The sequence below is a fragment of the Carcharodon carcharias genome, chromosome 15 (genome assembly GCF_017639515.1).
Source record: "Carcharodon carcharias isolate sCarCar2 chromosome 15, sCarCar2.pri, whole genome shotgun sequence".
NCBI lineage: Eukaryota > Metazoa > Chordata > Chondrichthyes > Lamniformes > Lamnidae > Carcharodon > Carcharodon carcharias.
The window spans coordinates 127,127,263-127,144,740 of NC_054481.1; the positions used below are offsets into that span (position 1 = coordinate 127,127,263).

At 48.4% G+C, this 17,478-nt stretch overlaps 1 protein-coding gene across 1 annotated transcript; it reads left to right on the plus strand.

Annotated features, from left to right (window-relative positions):
* The first annotated feature begins 3,527 nt into the window (after positions 1–3,527).
* lzic (leucine zipper and CTNNBIP1 domain containing) lies at positions 3,528–17,096 on the plus strand. Its single transcript, XM_041205729.1, has 7 exons — positions 3,528–3,608; positions 6,602–6,702; positions 9,351–9,486; positions 12,163–12,261; positions 14,607–14,702; positions 14,952–15,033; positions 16,813–17,096. The coding sequence occupies exons 2-7, from the start codon at positions 6,602–6,604 to the stop codon at positions 16,869–16,871; spliced, it is 573 nt and encodes a 190-aa protein (XP_041061663.1). The 5' UTR covers positions 3,528–3,608; the 3' UTR covers positions 16,872–17,096.
* Positions 17,097–17,478: the final 382 nt, after the last annotated feature.

Consider the following 17,478-nt stretch of genomic DNA (forward strand, 5'->3'; position numbering starts at 1 on the left):
CCTGGGATGGATGGTGAAATAGAGAGTTTAGTAAAACACTGTGTGCAATGTCAGCAACTACAAAAGTTGAAAGTGACAGCTCCGTTACACCCATGGGAATGGCCAGGTAGACCCTGGGTGCAGTTACACATTGACTATGTTGGACCTTTCCTAGGAACAATGTTTCTGCTCATTTTCGATGCCAATTCAAAATGGTTGGACATATATGAGGTGAAGTCACTAACGTCGGCCGCTACAATTGGGAAACTACATCAGAGTTTTGCCATTTATGGACTACCAGAAGTAGTCATTTCCGATAATGGCACAGCATTTACGAGTGCTGAGTTTCAACGGTTTATCAGCTTCAACAGTATCACTCATGTGAAAACTGCACTGTACCCAGCCTTCCTCAAATGGCCTGGCCGAAAGGACAGGTCAAACATTCAAGGCAGACATGAGAAAGCTAACTAGCGATTCCTTGGGAACTACCCCTCACGCAACAACACGTCACACCTGTGGAGTTATTGTTGAAACGCTGTCTCAGGATGAGATTGAGCTTAATAATATTGAATTTATAGGGGAAGGTGGAAAGGAGTCAAGGAAGCCAGAAAACTAGACACAACTGGCATAGTCGCAAGAGGAACTTCACCGTGGGAGAGCCAGTATATGTGAAAAACTTCGGGGAAGGACCAAAGTGATTACCAGGTGAAATAAGTGCGGTGACTGGATCTCTATCTTACCACGTGGAGGTGGAAAGCCGGATCATATGTAAACATGTGAACCATTTAAGGAGAGAGACAAAACATTTGGTTCCACCGGTGACCATGACCAGGTCTGTGTTTTCTGTTGAGGATTCTCAACCAGGACTGACATGTCTGACGTTCCTGTAAGGGTGGAGGATACAGGACTGCAAGTGTCCACTGAAGCACCTGATTTTCAGGCAACTCCAGAAAAGGAGATTCCTGACAAAGAATCTGAAGTTGTGGAGCTGTGACGTTCCACACGTACCAGGAAATCACCTGAAAGACTGAACTTGTAAATTCCATACCCAGTGTAAATATTATCTTAAATATAAAAATATTATTTTGTCTTGAAAAATATGTGTTTGTAAATATAATACGTAAACCCAAGTTAAAGGGGGAGGAATGTCGTAATTATAGTTTTATTTAGTGTGTAATGTACCTTTAAGAATAATACTTGTTTGGAAAGATCACATAATCTGTAGTAACCAATAGGAGAGTAGCGCAGGCTACCTCAGCAAACAGTGCAGAGATAGAGTCGGAGTTGAAAGCACACGTGTAGTTGCTGCTGCGAATATTGTAAATAAACTCAATGTTTCTACTTAAGTGTCTGCAGATCAACTCTATCATTAATAGCACAACTCGGCCACCCAACAACTGTGTTGAAATCCCCTTGGTCGCCACTAGATGGGGACATGGCTATTTGGTTTACTTGTTGCTGTTCTATAGCACGCCCACCTCACGAGAACAGAGATCCCCTTGGACTATATGAAGGTGACAACTCTGAACAGGAATCTCCATAATATCTGATCTGTACGTGGACTTCACATGTGAAAATGAGCAGGCACTGACTAACATCAAACCAAGGAAAAAAGAATTGCAGGGATATTGGAAAGAGTGGGCAGACTAGATAGACCAAATAACCTCCTCCTGTGCTGTTATCTATTATCCTGAGGGGTCACACAAAAGGCATGTACCCAGTGTTTGTGGCACTTTTCACAGGGCACAGTGTCTTAAACTCAGCACGGTAGTAATATTTTTAAACCATTCCTTGGGCATGGACTCAAGAAAGGAAGGTTTTCATAGAATGTTGGAAATTACAGCACAAGAGTACATCGGGACTACTCTATGTTGCTGCTATTTCCTGTAATCTCATTCCCCCTCCACCCCCACCCCACAATGATCCGTTTATATTCATCCTTTTCAAACGTTTATCTGATTCCTTTATCCCGTAGCTATTAGTTCAAAAACCTTCTTTCTTCCTATCGCTTTATGCTTTCAGTGAGAATCTGGTCTCTGTCTCCTTTTTTCCCATTTACCCTGCAGCAGCAAAAAATCTTGCATCACCCACAGTAAAGTCCCCAGCTTTCATCCTCTACTGCTCTCACTCACCAGGACACTGCTGCTCCCGGCTCTGTAGGAAATGACCTGAGACCCAATTCCCAGCCCCTTCCCCAATCCTCAATCCCTCACCCCACACAGCCCCATCTTCACTGCTCGTGCCCCGATTATTAATAACTTTCAGAAGGAACTTCAAGGGGTCGGGACAAGAGTAGAGGTAGAAGATGTTCCTGCCGACAGAAGAATTGAAAACCAGAGGGCACCGACTTAAGGTGATTGGCAAAAGAACCAGAGGTGACCAGATGAAGAACTTTCTCACGCAGCGAGGATTGGGATCTGCAATGCACAGCCTGAGGGTGTGGTGAAGCCGGGTTCAATCATGGTTTTCGCAAGAGAATTCAATAATTATCTGAAGAGAAAAACTTGATGGGGCAAGGGGCAGGGGAGCATGAGCAGCTCCTAGAGAACGAGCATGGACACGATGGACTGAATGGCCTCTGTCTAAGCTGTAACCATTCCATGATTCTGTGGATAAATGCTTAATGTGGTAACACTGTGGGGAAATGGGGATGGAGCTAACTGGATATTTCTTTCAATCACTCCTTAGCTGTGAGATTCCAGAGTCCTCCCAAAGCACAAAGTGCCTGGGGGGGTGTGGGGGGAGAGGGTAGGGGAGGGAGGTGAGGTGGGGGGTGTGGGGGGAGAGGGTAGGGGAGGGAGGTGAGGTGGGGGGTGTGGGGGGAGAGGGTAGGGGAGGGAGGTGAGGTGGGGGGTGTGGGGGGAGAGGGTAGGGGAGGGAGGTGAGGTGGGGGGTGTGGGGGGGAGAGGGTAGGGGAGGGAGGTGAGGTGGGGGGTGTGGGGGGAGAGGGTAGGGGAGGGAGGTGAGGTGGGGGGTGTGGGGGGGAGAGGGTAGGGGAGGGAGGTGAGGTGGGGGGTGTGGGGGGAGAGGGTAGGGGAGGGAGGTGAGGTGGGGGGTGTGGGGGGGAGAGGGTAGGGGAGGGAGGTGAGGTGGGGGGTGTGGGGGGGAGAGGGTAGGGGAGGGAGGTGAGGTGGGGGGTGTGGGGGGGAGAGGGTAGGGGAGGGAGGTGAGGTGGGGGGTGTGGGGGGAGAGGGTAGGGGAGGGAGGTGAGGTGGGGGGTGTGGGGGGAGAGGGTAGGGGAGGGAGGTGGGGGGGTGTGGGGGGAGAGGGTAGGGGAGGGAGGTGAGGTGGGGGGTGTGGGGGGAGAGGGTAGGGGAGGGAGGTGGGGGGTGTGGGGGGAGAGGGTAGGGGAGGGAGGTGAGGTGGGGGGTGTGGGGGGAGAGGGTAGGGGAGGGAGGTGAGGTGGGGGGTGTGGGGGGAGAGGGTAGGGGAGGGAGGTGAGGTGGGGGGTGTGGGGGGAGAGGGTAGGGGAGGGAGGTGAGGGGGGGTGAGGGCGGCACTATAGAGGAGGTTCCATTGTTCCAGGGGACCCTATTGAGTGGGACACAGGAGGAAGCTGAGGCTCTGTCCTGATTGGGCAGCGAACCGGAAGTGGGTCCGTCGCCAGGCGGATCCCCCAGGGCGGAGAGGTGAGTGCGATGAGGGGAGACTCCGGGTGCGGGTGAGGGGGGTGCGACCCGGTCACCGGGTGTCTGTGAACCTTATAACCGGGGCTTTGGCCGTGGTGCTGGGGCCTCAGTGTGAGCTCCACCCCCTTCAGCATCTCCCTCCCTCCCTCCAGCTCCAGTGGTCCAGGAGGAGCCGAGGCAGCCCCATGGCCTCCGGGGAGGGGAGGGGAGGGGAGGGAGGGGAGGGGAGGGAGGGGAGGGGAGGGGGGGGAGGGGAGGGGAGGGGAGGGGAGGGGAGAGGGGAGGAGGGGAAGGAGAGGGGAGGGGGGAGGGAGAGGGAGGGGGAGAGGGGAGGGGGGAAGGGAAGGGGAGGAGGGGAAGGGGAGGGGAGGGGGGAGGGAGAGGGAGGGGGAGAGGGGAGGGGGGAAGGGAAGGGGGGAGGGGAAGGGGGAAGGAGAGGGGGGAGGGGGGGAGGGGAAGGAGAGGGGGGAGGGGGGGAGGGGAAGGAGAGGGGGGAGGGGAAGGAGAGGGGGGAGGGGGGGAGGGGAAGGAGAGGGGGGAGGGGGGAGGGGAAGGAGAGGGGGGAGGGGGGAGGGGAAGGAGAGGGGGGAGGGGGGAGGGGAAGGAGAGGGGGGAGGGGGGGAAGGGAAGGGGGGGAGGGGAGGGGGGGAAGGGAAGGGGGGGAGGGGAGGGGGGGAAGGGGAGGGGGGGAAGGGGAGGGGGGGAAGGGAAGGGGGGGAGGGGGGGGAAGGAGAGGGGGGAGGGGGGGAAGGGAAGGGGGGGAGGGGAAGGGGGAAGGGAAGGGGGGGAGGAGGGGGGAGAAGGGAAGGGGGGGGAGGAGGGGAAGGGGGAAGGGAAGGGGGGGAGGAGGGGGTGGGGGAGGAGGGGGGAGGGGGAGAGGGGGAGAGGTGGGGGTGGGGGAGGAGGGGGGTGGGGGAGGAGGGGGGAGGGGGAGAGGTGGGGGAGGAGGGGGGAGGGGGAGAGGTGGGGGAGGGGGAGGAGGGGGGAGAAGGAGAGGGGAGAGGTGGGGGTGGGGGGGAAGGAGATAGAGGGGTGGGGGGAGAGGGGGGGAGGGGTGGGGGGGAGAGGGGGGAGGGGTGGGGGAGAGGAGAGAGAGGGGGGAGGGGTGGGGAGAGAGAGGGGGAGGGGTGGGGGGGGAGGGGGGAGGGGTGGGGGGGGGAGGGTTGGGGGGGGAGAGGGGGGAGGGGTGGGGGAGAGGGGCGGTGATGCTGATGCTGATTGAGTGAGATTGGAGGAGGCTCATGTGCAGCAGAAACACCAGCAGAGAGCAGGTGCCCAACTCCCGCAGAGAAAATAGGGATACACCTGGCATAGGGCCTATGTGAGCGGGGGAGGGGAGGGAGAGGTGGTGGGAGGCGGGTGGGGAAGAGGTGGTGGGGAAGGGGCGGTGAGGAGGGGTGGGGAAGGGGTGAGGGGTGGGGAAGGGGGGGTGGATGAGGAAGAGGTGGTGGGGGGGTGGTGGTGGTGGGGAAGGGGAGGTGGGTGGGGAAGGGGAAGAGGTGGTGGGGTGGGATAGAGGTGGTGTGGTGGGGTGGGATAGAGGTGGTGTGGGGGGTGGGGAAGCGGTGGTGGGGGAGTGGGGAGGAGGTAGGGGTGTGTGGGGTGGCTTTGGGGGTTCCTGCCAGAACTGTGTGGGGTGAAAATGGGAGGGGTGTGGTTGCTGTGCAAGGGCAGGATTTAAAGGCCCAAAATTACATGAGAAACCCCGTCTTAGATGCGTGCGACACAGGACAGTGGCTCGATTCGGGGACAGTCCCATAAAATAAGGGATGGTTGGTCACCCTTGCGTAGACCCAGTTGGGCAGAATGGCCTGTTTCTGTACAATTTAGAAGCACAGGTTACAGCACAGAAGGAGTCTATTCTTCCCGTCGTACCTGTGCTGGCTCTCTGGAAGAGCGATTTAGCTAGTCGCACTCCCCCTGCCCTTTTGTGCTGCTATGGTTTTTTTTTCACTTTAGAAAGCAACATAATATCTGAATAATACTTTGCTGCTCAACACAGTAATTTGCAGAAACATTTATCAAATATTTCCTGCAATTATTTAACAATTGTCTCAGCATTTGGATTTAAATAGTCGTTTGGTAGTACAGAACTTGGGTATTGCTGAAAAAAAGAGACATGTCAAAGCTTTTCATCTTGCACTCATCAGGACACTAAACAAGAATATCAATAAAGGGGAAAACAGCAATTTATATTGTATGTGAAGAGAGTGCTGATTTGTTGGCAAGTGGACTCTGATTGGGAGGATGCACCAGTGATATTGACTGACAGTTAACTGCCAAGCACTGTTCGAAATTTAAACCAGGCAGCTTAACCCTGGTTAGTCAAGGCATTGCCCTTGAATCAGTGAATGGCTGTCACTTATTGTTTAGCAATTCGACAACATTTGCTAAATAATCCTCAGTGTGCTAAGAATTACGCTGGCAACCAATTTAAGATTGTCAGTTGGGCTCGCAGTGTGGCACATTTGTGTGTACTGGAAGCCACGTGTATTTTTTTTATTCACTCACGAGATGTGGGCTATGCTGTCTGGGCCAGCATTTATTGCCCATCCCTAATTGCCCTTGAGAAGGTGGTGGTGAGCTGCCTTCTTGAACCACTGCAGTCCATGTGGTGTAGGTGCACCCACAGTGCTGTTAGTGAAGGAGTTCCAGGATTTTGGCCCAGTGACAGTGAAGGAATGGCAATATATTTCCAAGTCAGGATGGTGAGATCCTTGGAGGGGAACAGGGCCCTGTTCTTTGCCGACAGAAAGAACGTGTACACACATTGTGCCATTTCAGCTAAACAAAATAAGTGACAGCCATTCGCTGACTCATTCCTCAGGGCAATGCCTTGACCAATCATAAATTGCTGTTTTCCTCTTATATTGGTATTCTTGAGAAGTGTCCTGATGAGTGCAAGACGAAAAGCTTCAACATGTCTCTTTTCGGCAATAGGCATTTGGATTTATTAGGGATAATCCCTTTTTTGTCTTGAATTTAACATAAAGATGGCATCACGAGGAAAGAGTGAGACAAGCAAACTGAAGCAAAACTTAGAGGAGCAGATGGACAGATTGATGCAGCAGTTACAGGATCTTGATACCTGCAGGTACGATACAGGAACAGTCAAAAATGTTTGTTTCAATTGTTTTTGTTTTTTCCCTCCTGTCACTTCCCTCGTGTAAAATGTACTGTTCACGAATGTTTTCATTGATGTTTTAACATCCTTGGACTCGAACTCAAGTTCTGTCGAAGGGTCATGAGGACTCGAAACATCAACTCTTTTCTTCTCCGCCGATGCTGCCAGACCTGCTGAGTTTTTCCAGGTAATTCTGTTTTTGTTTTGGATTTCCAGCATCCGCAGTTTTTTTGTTTTTATCTCTGGACATTAAAGACAAGTGGCCAAAGAGGCAGGTTCTAAGCAGTCCCTTAAAGAAAAGAGAGCTGGAGTGATTTGGGGAGGGAATTCCAGAGCGTAGGGCCTAGGCAGTGAAGGTGCAGTGGCAGTGTCAATGGTGTGGTTGGGGGGGGGTGTTGCAGGAATTGCTAAGTGATGTCATTCACGTTTTCTCCTTCATTCCCCCTGCTCCCACCCACTCTCAGAATAAACCCATTGTGTGCATCAGGTAGAAGCTTGGGGACAACTGCTCAAACTAACCTCTGTGAACCCTCACGTGCTGATATGAGTGATAGTTATCACTGCCACTGTCCTTTAAGATCAGGCGCCAATCTAAATGGGAAGCTGCTAGTGTAAATACAGGGGCAGTGTCCATAAATCCAAACATTTTCTTTCTTAAATCTATCACAATAGATAACACCACCCAGCGATGGTAGATATATCATAGATAATTTACTCCATATATTTGTGCTTTAATAAAGCTGGTTCAGGGTGGCATGTTTATGATACAAAGAATATTTGCAGTCTGAACAAAATAGCGTGTGGTGGGGCGGAAGCACCAGCTCATGTCCACCATAGCTTAGGACCTGAATGCTCCACACAGTATGAGTTCTTGACCTTCACTGAAATAGTTGTGAGACAGGAGGGGAGGGGAGATGCAACCTCAGGTCAGTCTTAAAATATTTGCTCATGCCTCCTTGTGGGCAAGCAGTGCATCAGGGACACAGCAGAGGGCACAGCTCAATTCACTGCCCCTCTTCACCGTGGATTGGCGCACAGCAGGGGACCGCTTGATTTTCAAAAAAAAATCAAATTAGGTCAGTGGAAAGCCAAAGTAGGAACTAAAAGGATTTCTCTTGCGATCGATGAAGTGAATTGTTTGATCATTCTCGAGAAGCATAACATGGCAAACGAAAGATAAAAGGAAAGGATTTGTGACGAATAGAAGGAAGGCTGACAAAAGCTTTAAAAGAGGGATAAAGTTTACTTCAAAAACAATTTTAAAAAATTAGAATCTTACAAGCATCATGTTATACTCGCGTACAATCCTGATACAAATTCACAGAATCACACAGTGCAGAAGAGGCCCTTCGGCCCATCAAGTCTGCACCGACACATGAGAAACACCTGACCTACCTACCTAATCCCATTTACCAGCACTCGGCCCCATAGCCTTGAATGTTATGACGTGCCAAGTGCTCATCCAGGTACTTTTTAAAGGATGTGAGGCAACCCGCCTCCACCACCCTCCCAGGCAGCGCATTCCAGACCGTCACCACCCTCTGGGTAAAAAAGTTTTTCCTCACATCCCCCTAAACCTCCTGTCCCTTACCTTGAACTTGTGTCCCCTCGTGACTGACCCTTCAACTAAGGGGAACAGCTGCTCCCTATCCACCCTGTCCATGCCCCTCACAATCTTGTACACCTCGATCAGGTCGCCCCTCAGTCTTCTCTGCTCCAACAAAAACAACCCAAGTCTATCCAACCTCTCTTCATAACTTAAATGTTTTATCCCAGGCAACATCCTGGTGAATCTCCTCTGCACCCCCTCCAGTACAACCCAAAATTATGTGTTTGAATAAAAATAACTTGGTTCATAAATTCTTGGATCAGCATGAATGTTGATTGGATATTAGAACTGTGCTCGTGGCATGGTCGTTGGTATCTAAGTGACAAGCCAAGCTTCGTTGCAAAGAGAAACCATTTCCCTTACTTGTAAAGTTCTGTAGCCACGTAATACCTCCAATCAAGTCCCAAGTTTGATCACTGGTTCCAGGCTGAGTTGTTTGATCTCATTGGGCCAGCAGTAAAGCATTGCAATTGGCTGCAGGAATACTGAATTAGGAAAGGGAAAAAACGATCAAGGGTCACTGCTCCAGGCGAGGACAGGATATATATTTTCTCCCATAATCTCTGCTGTCTGCGTCCCAACCATTTTCCCAACAGTGATTATAATGCACCCACAGTCCAATACCTTCAATGCCAATAGGTGTTAAAGGTCACCAACAAGCAAGGTAAATGAGGATAAAAGCAAAATACTGTGGATGCTGAAAACCTGAAGCAAAAACAGAAAATGCTGGAAAAACTCAGTATCTATGGAGAGAAAAAAAAAACAGACTTAACACTTTGAGACTCTTCTTCAGGTAAATGAGGATCCTCGGTACCCTATCCCAGTGCGAAATTCTATACTGTCAGTAGAGAAGGGACCAAGAGGAAAACTGCCCTATTATATAATCCATAGAATACTCAAGGCTCCATCTTGAAAGGTGGAGAGGTCGATGTGGGTGCCTGGAAATCTCATCCTGGAGATCTGAAGTTTGATATACGTTCATTGATTTATTTTTCTCCCCCCATTTCAGAGAGGACCTTGAGCCAGAAGAATATGAAGAAACAAAACAAGAAACGTTGGAACAGCTGAGTGAATTCAACGAGTCACTGAAGAAAATCATGTCTGGAGATATGACGTTAGTTGATGAACTCAGCGGGATGCAGCTTGTAAGAAAGAGAGCTGATGAGTTTGTATTTATTTCAAGCTGGGACTATCCAGGGCAGCAGGAATTGTAAACCTCCCGTGTTAGCGCATTCTCCTCCCTGGGGAGATATTCCTTGCATCTGCAGCTTTGAACTTTAGTTACCTCCTTGGTAAAAACAGAAAGTACTGGAAACACTCAGCAGGTCTGGCAGCATCGGTAGAGCGGGAAACAGAGTTAATGTCTCAGGTCGATGACCTTCCACCAGATGTGGAAGAAATTAGACATTTAAGTCCATAAGCAAGGCACGCAGACAGGAGAGAAAAGCTTCCAATATTTTGCTTTTATTCTAGATTTTCAGAATCTGCAGCGTTTTGCTTTTGTCATTATCCCTTCCTTCCACCTGACATCAAGTTTAGTCTTGATATGTTCCTGGGAAACCCCTTGTGACATTTTCCTACATTAAAGACGCTTTATAAATGCAAGTTGCCAACTTAATATTTGTAATTGTTGTCACTGCCTCCCGACCCCTGCCTCACCACCATCCAGACAGTATAGTTACCGGTGTTGTCGGAAATGCTGTTTTGAGTCAGAGATTCAGCTGATTTGGGTTTGAGATTCTGCCTCCCAATTGACAGTTCAATGCTGCAGGTACTGGGTTGATTTGACAGGCAAGGCAGCATTTACCTGAGAGGAGCCAGAGCATATCTGGAGTCAATGGGAATCACTCCGCTGCCTGGAGTCATACCCAGCACACAGGAAGCTGGCTGTGGTTGTTGGAGGTCAGTCATCTCAGCTCCAGGACATCACTGCAGGAGTTCCTCAGGGTAGTGTCCTAGGCCAAACCATCTTCAGCTGCTTCAACAACGACCTTCCTTCCATCATAAGGTCAGAAGTGGGGATGTTCACTGACGATTGCACAATGTTCAGCACCATTCGCAACCCCTCAGGTAGTGAAGCAGTCCATGTCCATAAGCAGCAAGGCCTGGGCAATGTCCAGGCTTCAGCTGACAAGTGGTAAGTGACATTCACACCACAAAAGTGCCAGGCAATGCCCATCTCCAACAAGAGAGAATCTAACCATTACCCCTTGACATTCAGTGGCATTACAATTGCTGAATCCCCCACTATCAACACCCTGGGAGGTTACCATTGACCAGAACCTGAATTGGACTAGCCACATAAGCACTGACTACAAGACCAGGTCAGAGGCTCAGAATCCTGTGGCAAGTAACTCACCTCCTGGCTCCCTAAAGCAATTCCACCAGCTACAATGCACAAATCAGGAATGTGGTGGAATCCTGCTCACTTACCTGGATAAGTGCAGCTGCAACAACACTACAAGCACAACACCATCCAGGACAAAGCAGTCCGCTTGATTGGCACCCCATCACAAACATTCACTTCCTCCACCACTGACGCACAATAGCAGGAGTGTGTACCATTTACAAGATGCATTGCAGGAACTCACCAATGATCTTTAGACAGCACCTTCCAAGCCCACAACCACTACAATCTAGAAGAACAAGGGCAGCAGACACATGGGAACACCACCACCTGGAAGATCCCCTCCAAACCACTGAACATCCTGATATGGAAATATATCACCCTTCCCTCTCTGTCGCCGTTTCACAATCCTGGAACTCAACTCCCTAACAGCACTGTGGGTGTACCTACACCACATGGACTGCAGTGGTTCAAGAAGGCAGCTCACCACCACCTTCTTAAGGGCAATTAAGGATGGGCAATAAATGCTGGCCCAGCCAGCGACACCCACATCCCGTGAATGACTTACTTAAAAAAAAAATGTTTGGATTTGCTTTTTCTTCCTGACTATCTTGTGCCACAAATAGAAAGCCAGCCGTTTGATCAAAGACTTGTGCCTTTTCTTGGATGTAGTGTTTTGCTTGTGGACAGGATTTGCCTTTTGCATTATTGACATTGTCTAGCATAGCGGTTTACAAGAGCATCGAGTATAAGATGGGAAAGTGGGTTAACTGTGATTTTCAAACACAAGCTGAAGTGAGTAGTCTCTGCTGATACCTCACAGCAAAGCACAAAGCAGTTTTGCTAAGTAGTAATAGGCCTCTCAGCTCAGTCACAGCTTTAGTTCGAGTTGAATTGGACTAGTCTGTCAAGTAGTCTGTTGCATTTACTCACTGAATCTTGAAACTGTGTGTTCACTTTTCTACAGACAAGCTTCAAGTGTCAGAGGGTAATGTTGAGCAGAGGCTGGAATAAAATGGAAAATTGAATGGGGTGCATGCTAAGCAAGACTTAGCCCTGAAATTCAGAAAGGCAGCAAGTCAGGTGGGTAGCTTCAGTGCCAGTGTTGTACAGCTAACCAGGAGACGTTAGGATTCAGATCACACTCTTGACTGAATAGAGGCTTTGGTTGAGTGGTGTGTGGGGTAGTGAGTAAACTGTCCTGATTACAGCATCCCTTCTCCATTACTGAAGCATTCCTGCTGGAGAATGGCTTTGATGTGGCTGCATCATCGCAATCTTGCTACTAAATGCGGATTATCTCCATCTTATTTTCTTATGCGTTATCCAGCATAAACGTTTGGGTGAAATCTTATTCCTGCAGCTTTGATGGAATTGCATGTGGGTCAATTATCGGTGTGCCTCAGTCCAGTATTTTTTTTTTGTGACAATCTTGTGGAAGCTTTTGATCCTTTTTTTCCCTCCTCCTTGGCAGGCAATCCAAGCAGCCATTAGTCAGGCCTTTAAAACTCCAGAGGTTATCCAAATGTTTGCAAAGAAACAGCCTGGACAGCTGCGAACGAGACTGGCAGAGGTAAGCACCCCACAGTGATTCTGATTAATCTGCTGGAAGGTTTAGTTGACATTTCTGAATACTAAAACATGAAGGTTGGAATCAAGACAGATAGTATTGCAGGTGACAGCTATTCAATACTTGCCCACCATGTAATTGTTTCAACACGTTCAGCCCTGCACTAATTTCACTGGAACAAAATAATATTACAAAATTTCATTCTTAAAAGTCCTGATGGACAACGTTAATTAAAATTTATGGGTGCACTTTTCTGTATTAATTATTTTCCTTTCAATTCAAGTGGTTGAGGAGTTCCTGGAGAAGCCCAAAGTGCAGCTGTTTTTTTTTTAAATTCATTCACCAGATGCGAAAATCACTGGTAAGGCAAGCATTTATGTCTGTTCCTAAATGCACCTGAGAAGCTGGGAGTGATCTGCCACCTTGAATACAGCTGAGTGGCTTTCTAGGCCAATTCAGAGGGCAGTTAAGAGTCAAGCATGTTGCTGTGGGCCTGGAGTCACATGGAGGCCAGACCAGACCAGGTAAGGATGGCAGATTTCCTTCCCTAAGGGGCCATTAATGAACCAGATGGGTTTTGACAACAATCCAGTAGGTTCCTAGTCACCACTACTGAAGCTAGCTCTCCATTGCAGATTTATTTAATTGATTGAATTTAAATTGCCCCAGCTGCTGTGGTGGGGTTTGAACGCGTGTCGCTGAATCCATAGTCCAGGCCTCTGAATTACCAGTGCAGTAACGTAACCACTCTGCAATCCCCAATTCCCAGTAGTAGCAAATATAAAGCTGACGTTGATTTGTGTCGGACTTGTTACTGATTTGGAGTCTGATTTATTTTCCCCCCGATTTTCATTCTGTTGGCGGGGCCAACTCTTGCTTGGATTTGCTTTTAAAGAGGCTGGTCACCCCCTCGTTCCTTGCTAAAGTAGCTATCCTTCCCACATGAGCCTAAGTATTGGTTGACTATTGTTACTGGACTAGTCCAGAGGCTCCGACTAGAGACATGGGGCAGGATTTTCAGTTTGGTGGGCGGACCTGAGAGCGGCCAGGGAACGGACGCTGGACTGCGATTTCACGCTGGCTGGCCAATTAACCACCAGCCAGCCTGAAGTGCGCGCTGATACGATCAGCACTGCCTGGATTTGGCGGAGGGGGTGGGGGGGGGTGGGGGGGGCGGGTGGTGCTGCGGGAGGAGGGCGAGTGCTGGAGTCAGCATGGACACGGGGGAGTGCTGAATGAAAGCTCCATGAAGGCCAGAGAGCTGCCTCAGGGAGCTGAAGAATTTAAATACAAAAAAAAAGATTTTAAAAACCAGGAAAAAAAATGCCCACGCATCAGAATCAGTCACCGGGACATGTGGATGATGAAAATTCTTTCCAAACATTTTTCTTTTTTCAAATTAATATCGGAAACCTCATCCTGCCCTTGGACAAGCAGCAAAAAAATCCCGGTTAATTGCGCCGTTATTGGTCTTAATAGCCCCCCTTAATTGTCAGTGGGCGTGTTTCCGAGTTCAGCGTCCACCCTCCCACTGAAATATCACGTGAGTGTGTGATGACGCTGGGACACTCTCCCGACGTTATCCCACAATATTTCACACTCGAGTGTGTTGGGTGCGCGCCCGCATACCAAGCAAAAAATTCTGCCCATGTGTTCAAACCGTACCATGGCGGCTATTAAATTAATTAATAAAAAAAAATCCTGGAATAAATCGCTAATAATCACGAAACTACCGGATTGTCCCATCTGGTTCACGCATGTCCTTTTAGGGAAGGGAATCTGCCGTCCTTACCTGGTCTGGTCTGGCCTCCATGTGACTCCAGACCCCACCGCGATGCGGTTGACTCTCAGCCGCCCTCCGAAATGGTCTAGCGAGCCAGTGGGTTGTAGGTGGCTCACCACCACCTGCTCGAGGGCAAAATAGGGATAGGCAACGCATGCTGGCCTAGCCTGCGATGCTCGCATCCGAAGGATGAATATCGTTGCCAAGCCAGGTCCTGACTTTGCTTGGTGTTTATACGGTCCACGTTCTTATTTGGCTCGTTGGATGGAGATTGAGCGATGGCAGTAACCTCTGGCTGGGTTCCCCCCTTCCGTTGTGTAGGATCAACAGCCGCATCACAGCTGCAGCAGAGACTAGGAAGCGAGCGTTGCTGCTTCTAGTCCGTGTAACTCTGTTCTCTGCCACAACTGGCCTGGAGGGGGTGACTTCCCAGAATCTGCTCCCGACAATCGTCCCCAGGAAATTTGCGTGCGTTTTGAAAGATGCAGCACTCATGATGTCAGTGTAAAGTAATTGTAGTAAATATTTCTTAAACATCCAGTTTTGCATTGCTATGTTCCTTCAGATGGAGAGAGATGTAATAGTCGGAAAACTGCCAAGGGACGTCTACACACAGCAGAAGGTTGAGGTGCTTACAGCCCTGAGGAAGCTGGAAGAAAAGGTAACACTGTAAAAACCAATGTTACACCCAATCAGTTGGAAGACCAGACCTAATTTTGAGATCATCATGCAATAAGGCACAAGTCGATGATTCTGAGTGATTGACTTAATGATGCTGTAATTGTGGCATATCACCTTACCATGACTAGTCCTGTGGTGGAATATATAGGCTAATGTTGCCCTGCGGGATATGATTCCGGGCTCGTTTTGAGAATGCTGAAAATAATTAACGTTCCGCTCCTTCATTCAGCTCACGCCAGAAGAAGAAGCCTTTCTCTCAGCAAATGTGAGTGCCGCTCTCAGCCAGTTTGAGAAAGTTTCCCGAGGCCTCGGTAAGTCTGAATCGGGTTGCATCTGTGTCTCGTCACCATACAGTTACATTTTGCACCTTAGCGGAATTAGTCGTGACAAATTTCAAAACGTAGTGGGAGCGAGCCGTGCAAATTTTACTTGATTTAAATGGCTATTTTGCTGAGCCTTTTTTTTGCTTGCTGATTTTTTTTTTCCTCCTGCTTTTTCTCTTTGCTGCTCTTGATACAGCGTGGTTCCACTGGTGCCGGGTGCCTCTTATGCCTGTACCGAGTGGTCAATATTCACTCTTTCGACAGATAATTCTCCCACTAAAGTATCCGGTCCCAAGTCCGATTTGGTCTCCGTGTGACATTCGTTCTCCCACCAAGCGTGCCTGAATGGTAATGAAGGATATTGATCCTCTGCAATATTCCCCTCCCAAAACATTCCTATTGCCACCTCAGCCAAGATCTTCAGACTCAACTGGGAATCAAAGCTGGCCTGGACAAGTGAGTACCTGTGGCTGTTGAAGTGCAGGGCTATAAATATCAAGCCTGCACAAACACGCTTACACTCAATTCTGGCCAGGAATGGGGAACTTGGGCTAATTTATTTTTTCTTTCCAGGCTGGGGTACTGAGACAGTTCAACAGAAGGAAAATATCCAACTGTTGGTGCTTCTAATTACCAAAGCCACACAAGGTTTCAGGCTGACTTTTAGTAGGTCATTGTAGGTGTCCCTGTCATGAACTGAAATCCTGATTCTGATGGGTCAACTATTAACGAAAACGATGCATAACTCACCTGGAAATAGACCTTTCCAAATATTTTATACTTGTTCATGAAGATAGAAAGTACACTTAATTGGTCAAAAAATTAAAATGGCACTAAGTTATTTTGAGCATATTTACAGGTGTAAATTAGATATAAGTACAGGACAGATTGTCAACTAAAACTAAAAAAATTGTGCAACTTTGCCAGTGGACCTTGTAGTTTTGCGTCAGTTAATATTGTGATCAAGAAATGCTAATGAAACCTTATTCATCTATGTTCTAGGAAAAAGTGGCAAGTTCAATGTTTAAAATTTTGCATTTGCTATTTATTCACATCTCCATTGAGCTGCTGGTCTCAGACACTTGCTAAGTAGAGATGAGATGCCAGCCTGCAGTGGGAGGTAGAGGCATCCACTGTGCTATTCTGGACTGCTGCTAGCAGTCAGCTCCAGGCCAAAGAAGCAGAGATCTGGGCACAAGCTACCTAGTCATTCCTCTGGTCTCGCCCGGTGGGAGCAACCAGGTACACCTAGTCAGAGTGGAAGAAGATAGAAAGGGATAAAAGCAAAATACTGTGGATGCTGGATAAAAAGGAAGTTCAGATCACTAAATAAATGGGGGAAATAGCTGATCCATTTGGAATGGAATATGTGTCAGCTGTAGCTCAGTTGGTAGTACACTCGCCTCTGAGTATTAAGGCTCTGGTTGTAAAACATCCCATGACACTATTTTGAAGAAGAGCAGCGGAGATATCCCCAGTGTCCTGGCCAATATTTGTCTCTCAATCAACATCACAAAACAGATTATCTGGTCATTATCATATGGCTGTTTGTGGGATTTTACTCTATGCAAGTTTTCTGCTGTGTTTCCTACTTTACAGCAGTGACTACGCTTCAAAAGAACTTAATTGGTTCTAAAGTACTTTCAAACATCGAGTGGTCATGAAAGGAGCTAAATAAATACGAGCCTTTTTTTCCTTTAATGTTAAGAAATCTTTGAACAAACTACAATCGCTGCAATAAGAAAATGTGTTTTTTTAACCTTGCAGGAACTGGAGATAAGGTCCTTGCTCTTGCCAGTTCTGGAGTAGAAGTCACCAAGAAATGAGGGAATGATTTACGGTCCAATTTTCCATATACCATCCCAAACTTGTTTACATTTTAATGTCCTGTGTTTTTTGTTTAAACTGAACAAAATGTAAAATCAGAATAGAACTTGTAAATATGTTCTTTGTATGCACAGCCTTTCCAAATCTTTCTGTACGTATTCAGCCTTAAACACTAGCATTTACAATCATCTTTCTTTATAAAATAAAATTTTGGTTTCCATGTACCCCTTTCATTCATTGGTTCTTTCTAGAGAAACTGAACTTGTGTTCTGATGCCAAATCTTTTGCTTACTAGCCTCACACAGATTTTACCTGAAGGATCCTTGGTGAATTTGTCCTTTTAACAGCAGCTTCCAAACCCATGACCTCAACAGCCTAGAAAAACAAAGGCATTGGAACACCTTCACCTGCAAGTTCCCCTCCAAGTGACATACCATCCTGACTTGGAAATATATCACCGTTCCTTCACTGTCGCTGGGTCAAAATCCTGGAAATCCCTCCCTAAAAGCACTGTGGGTGTACCCACACCACATGGGCTGAGGCGGTTCAAGAAGACTGCTCACCACCACCTTCAATTAGGGATGGGCAACAAATGCTAGTCTAACC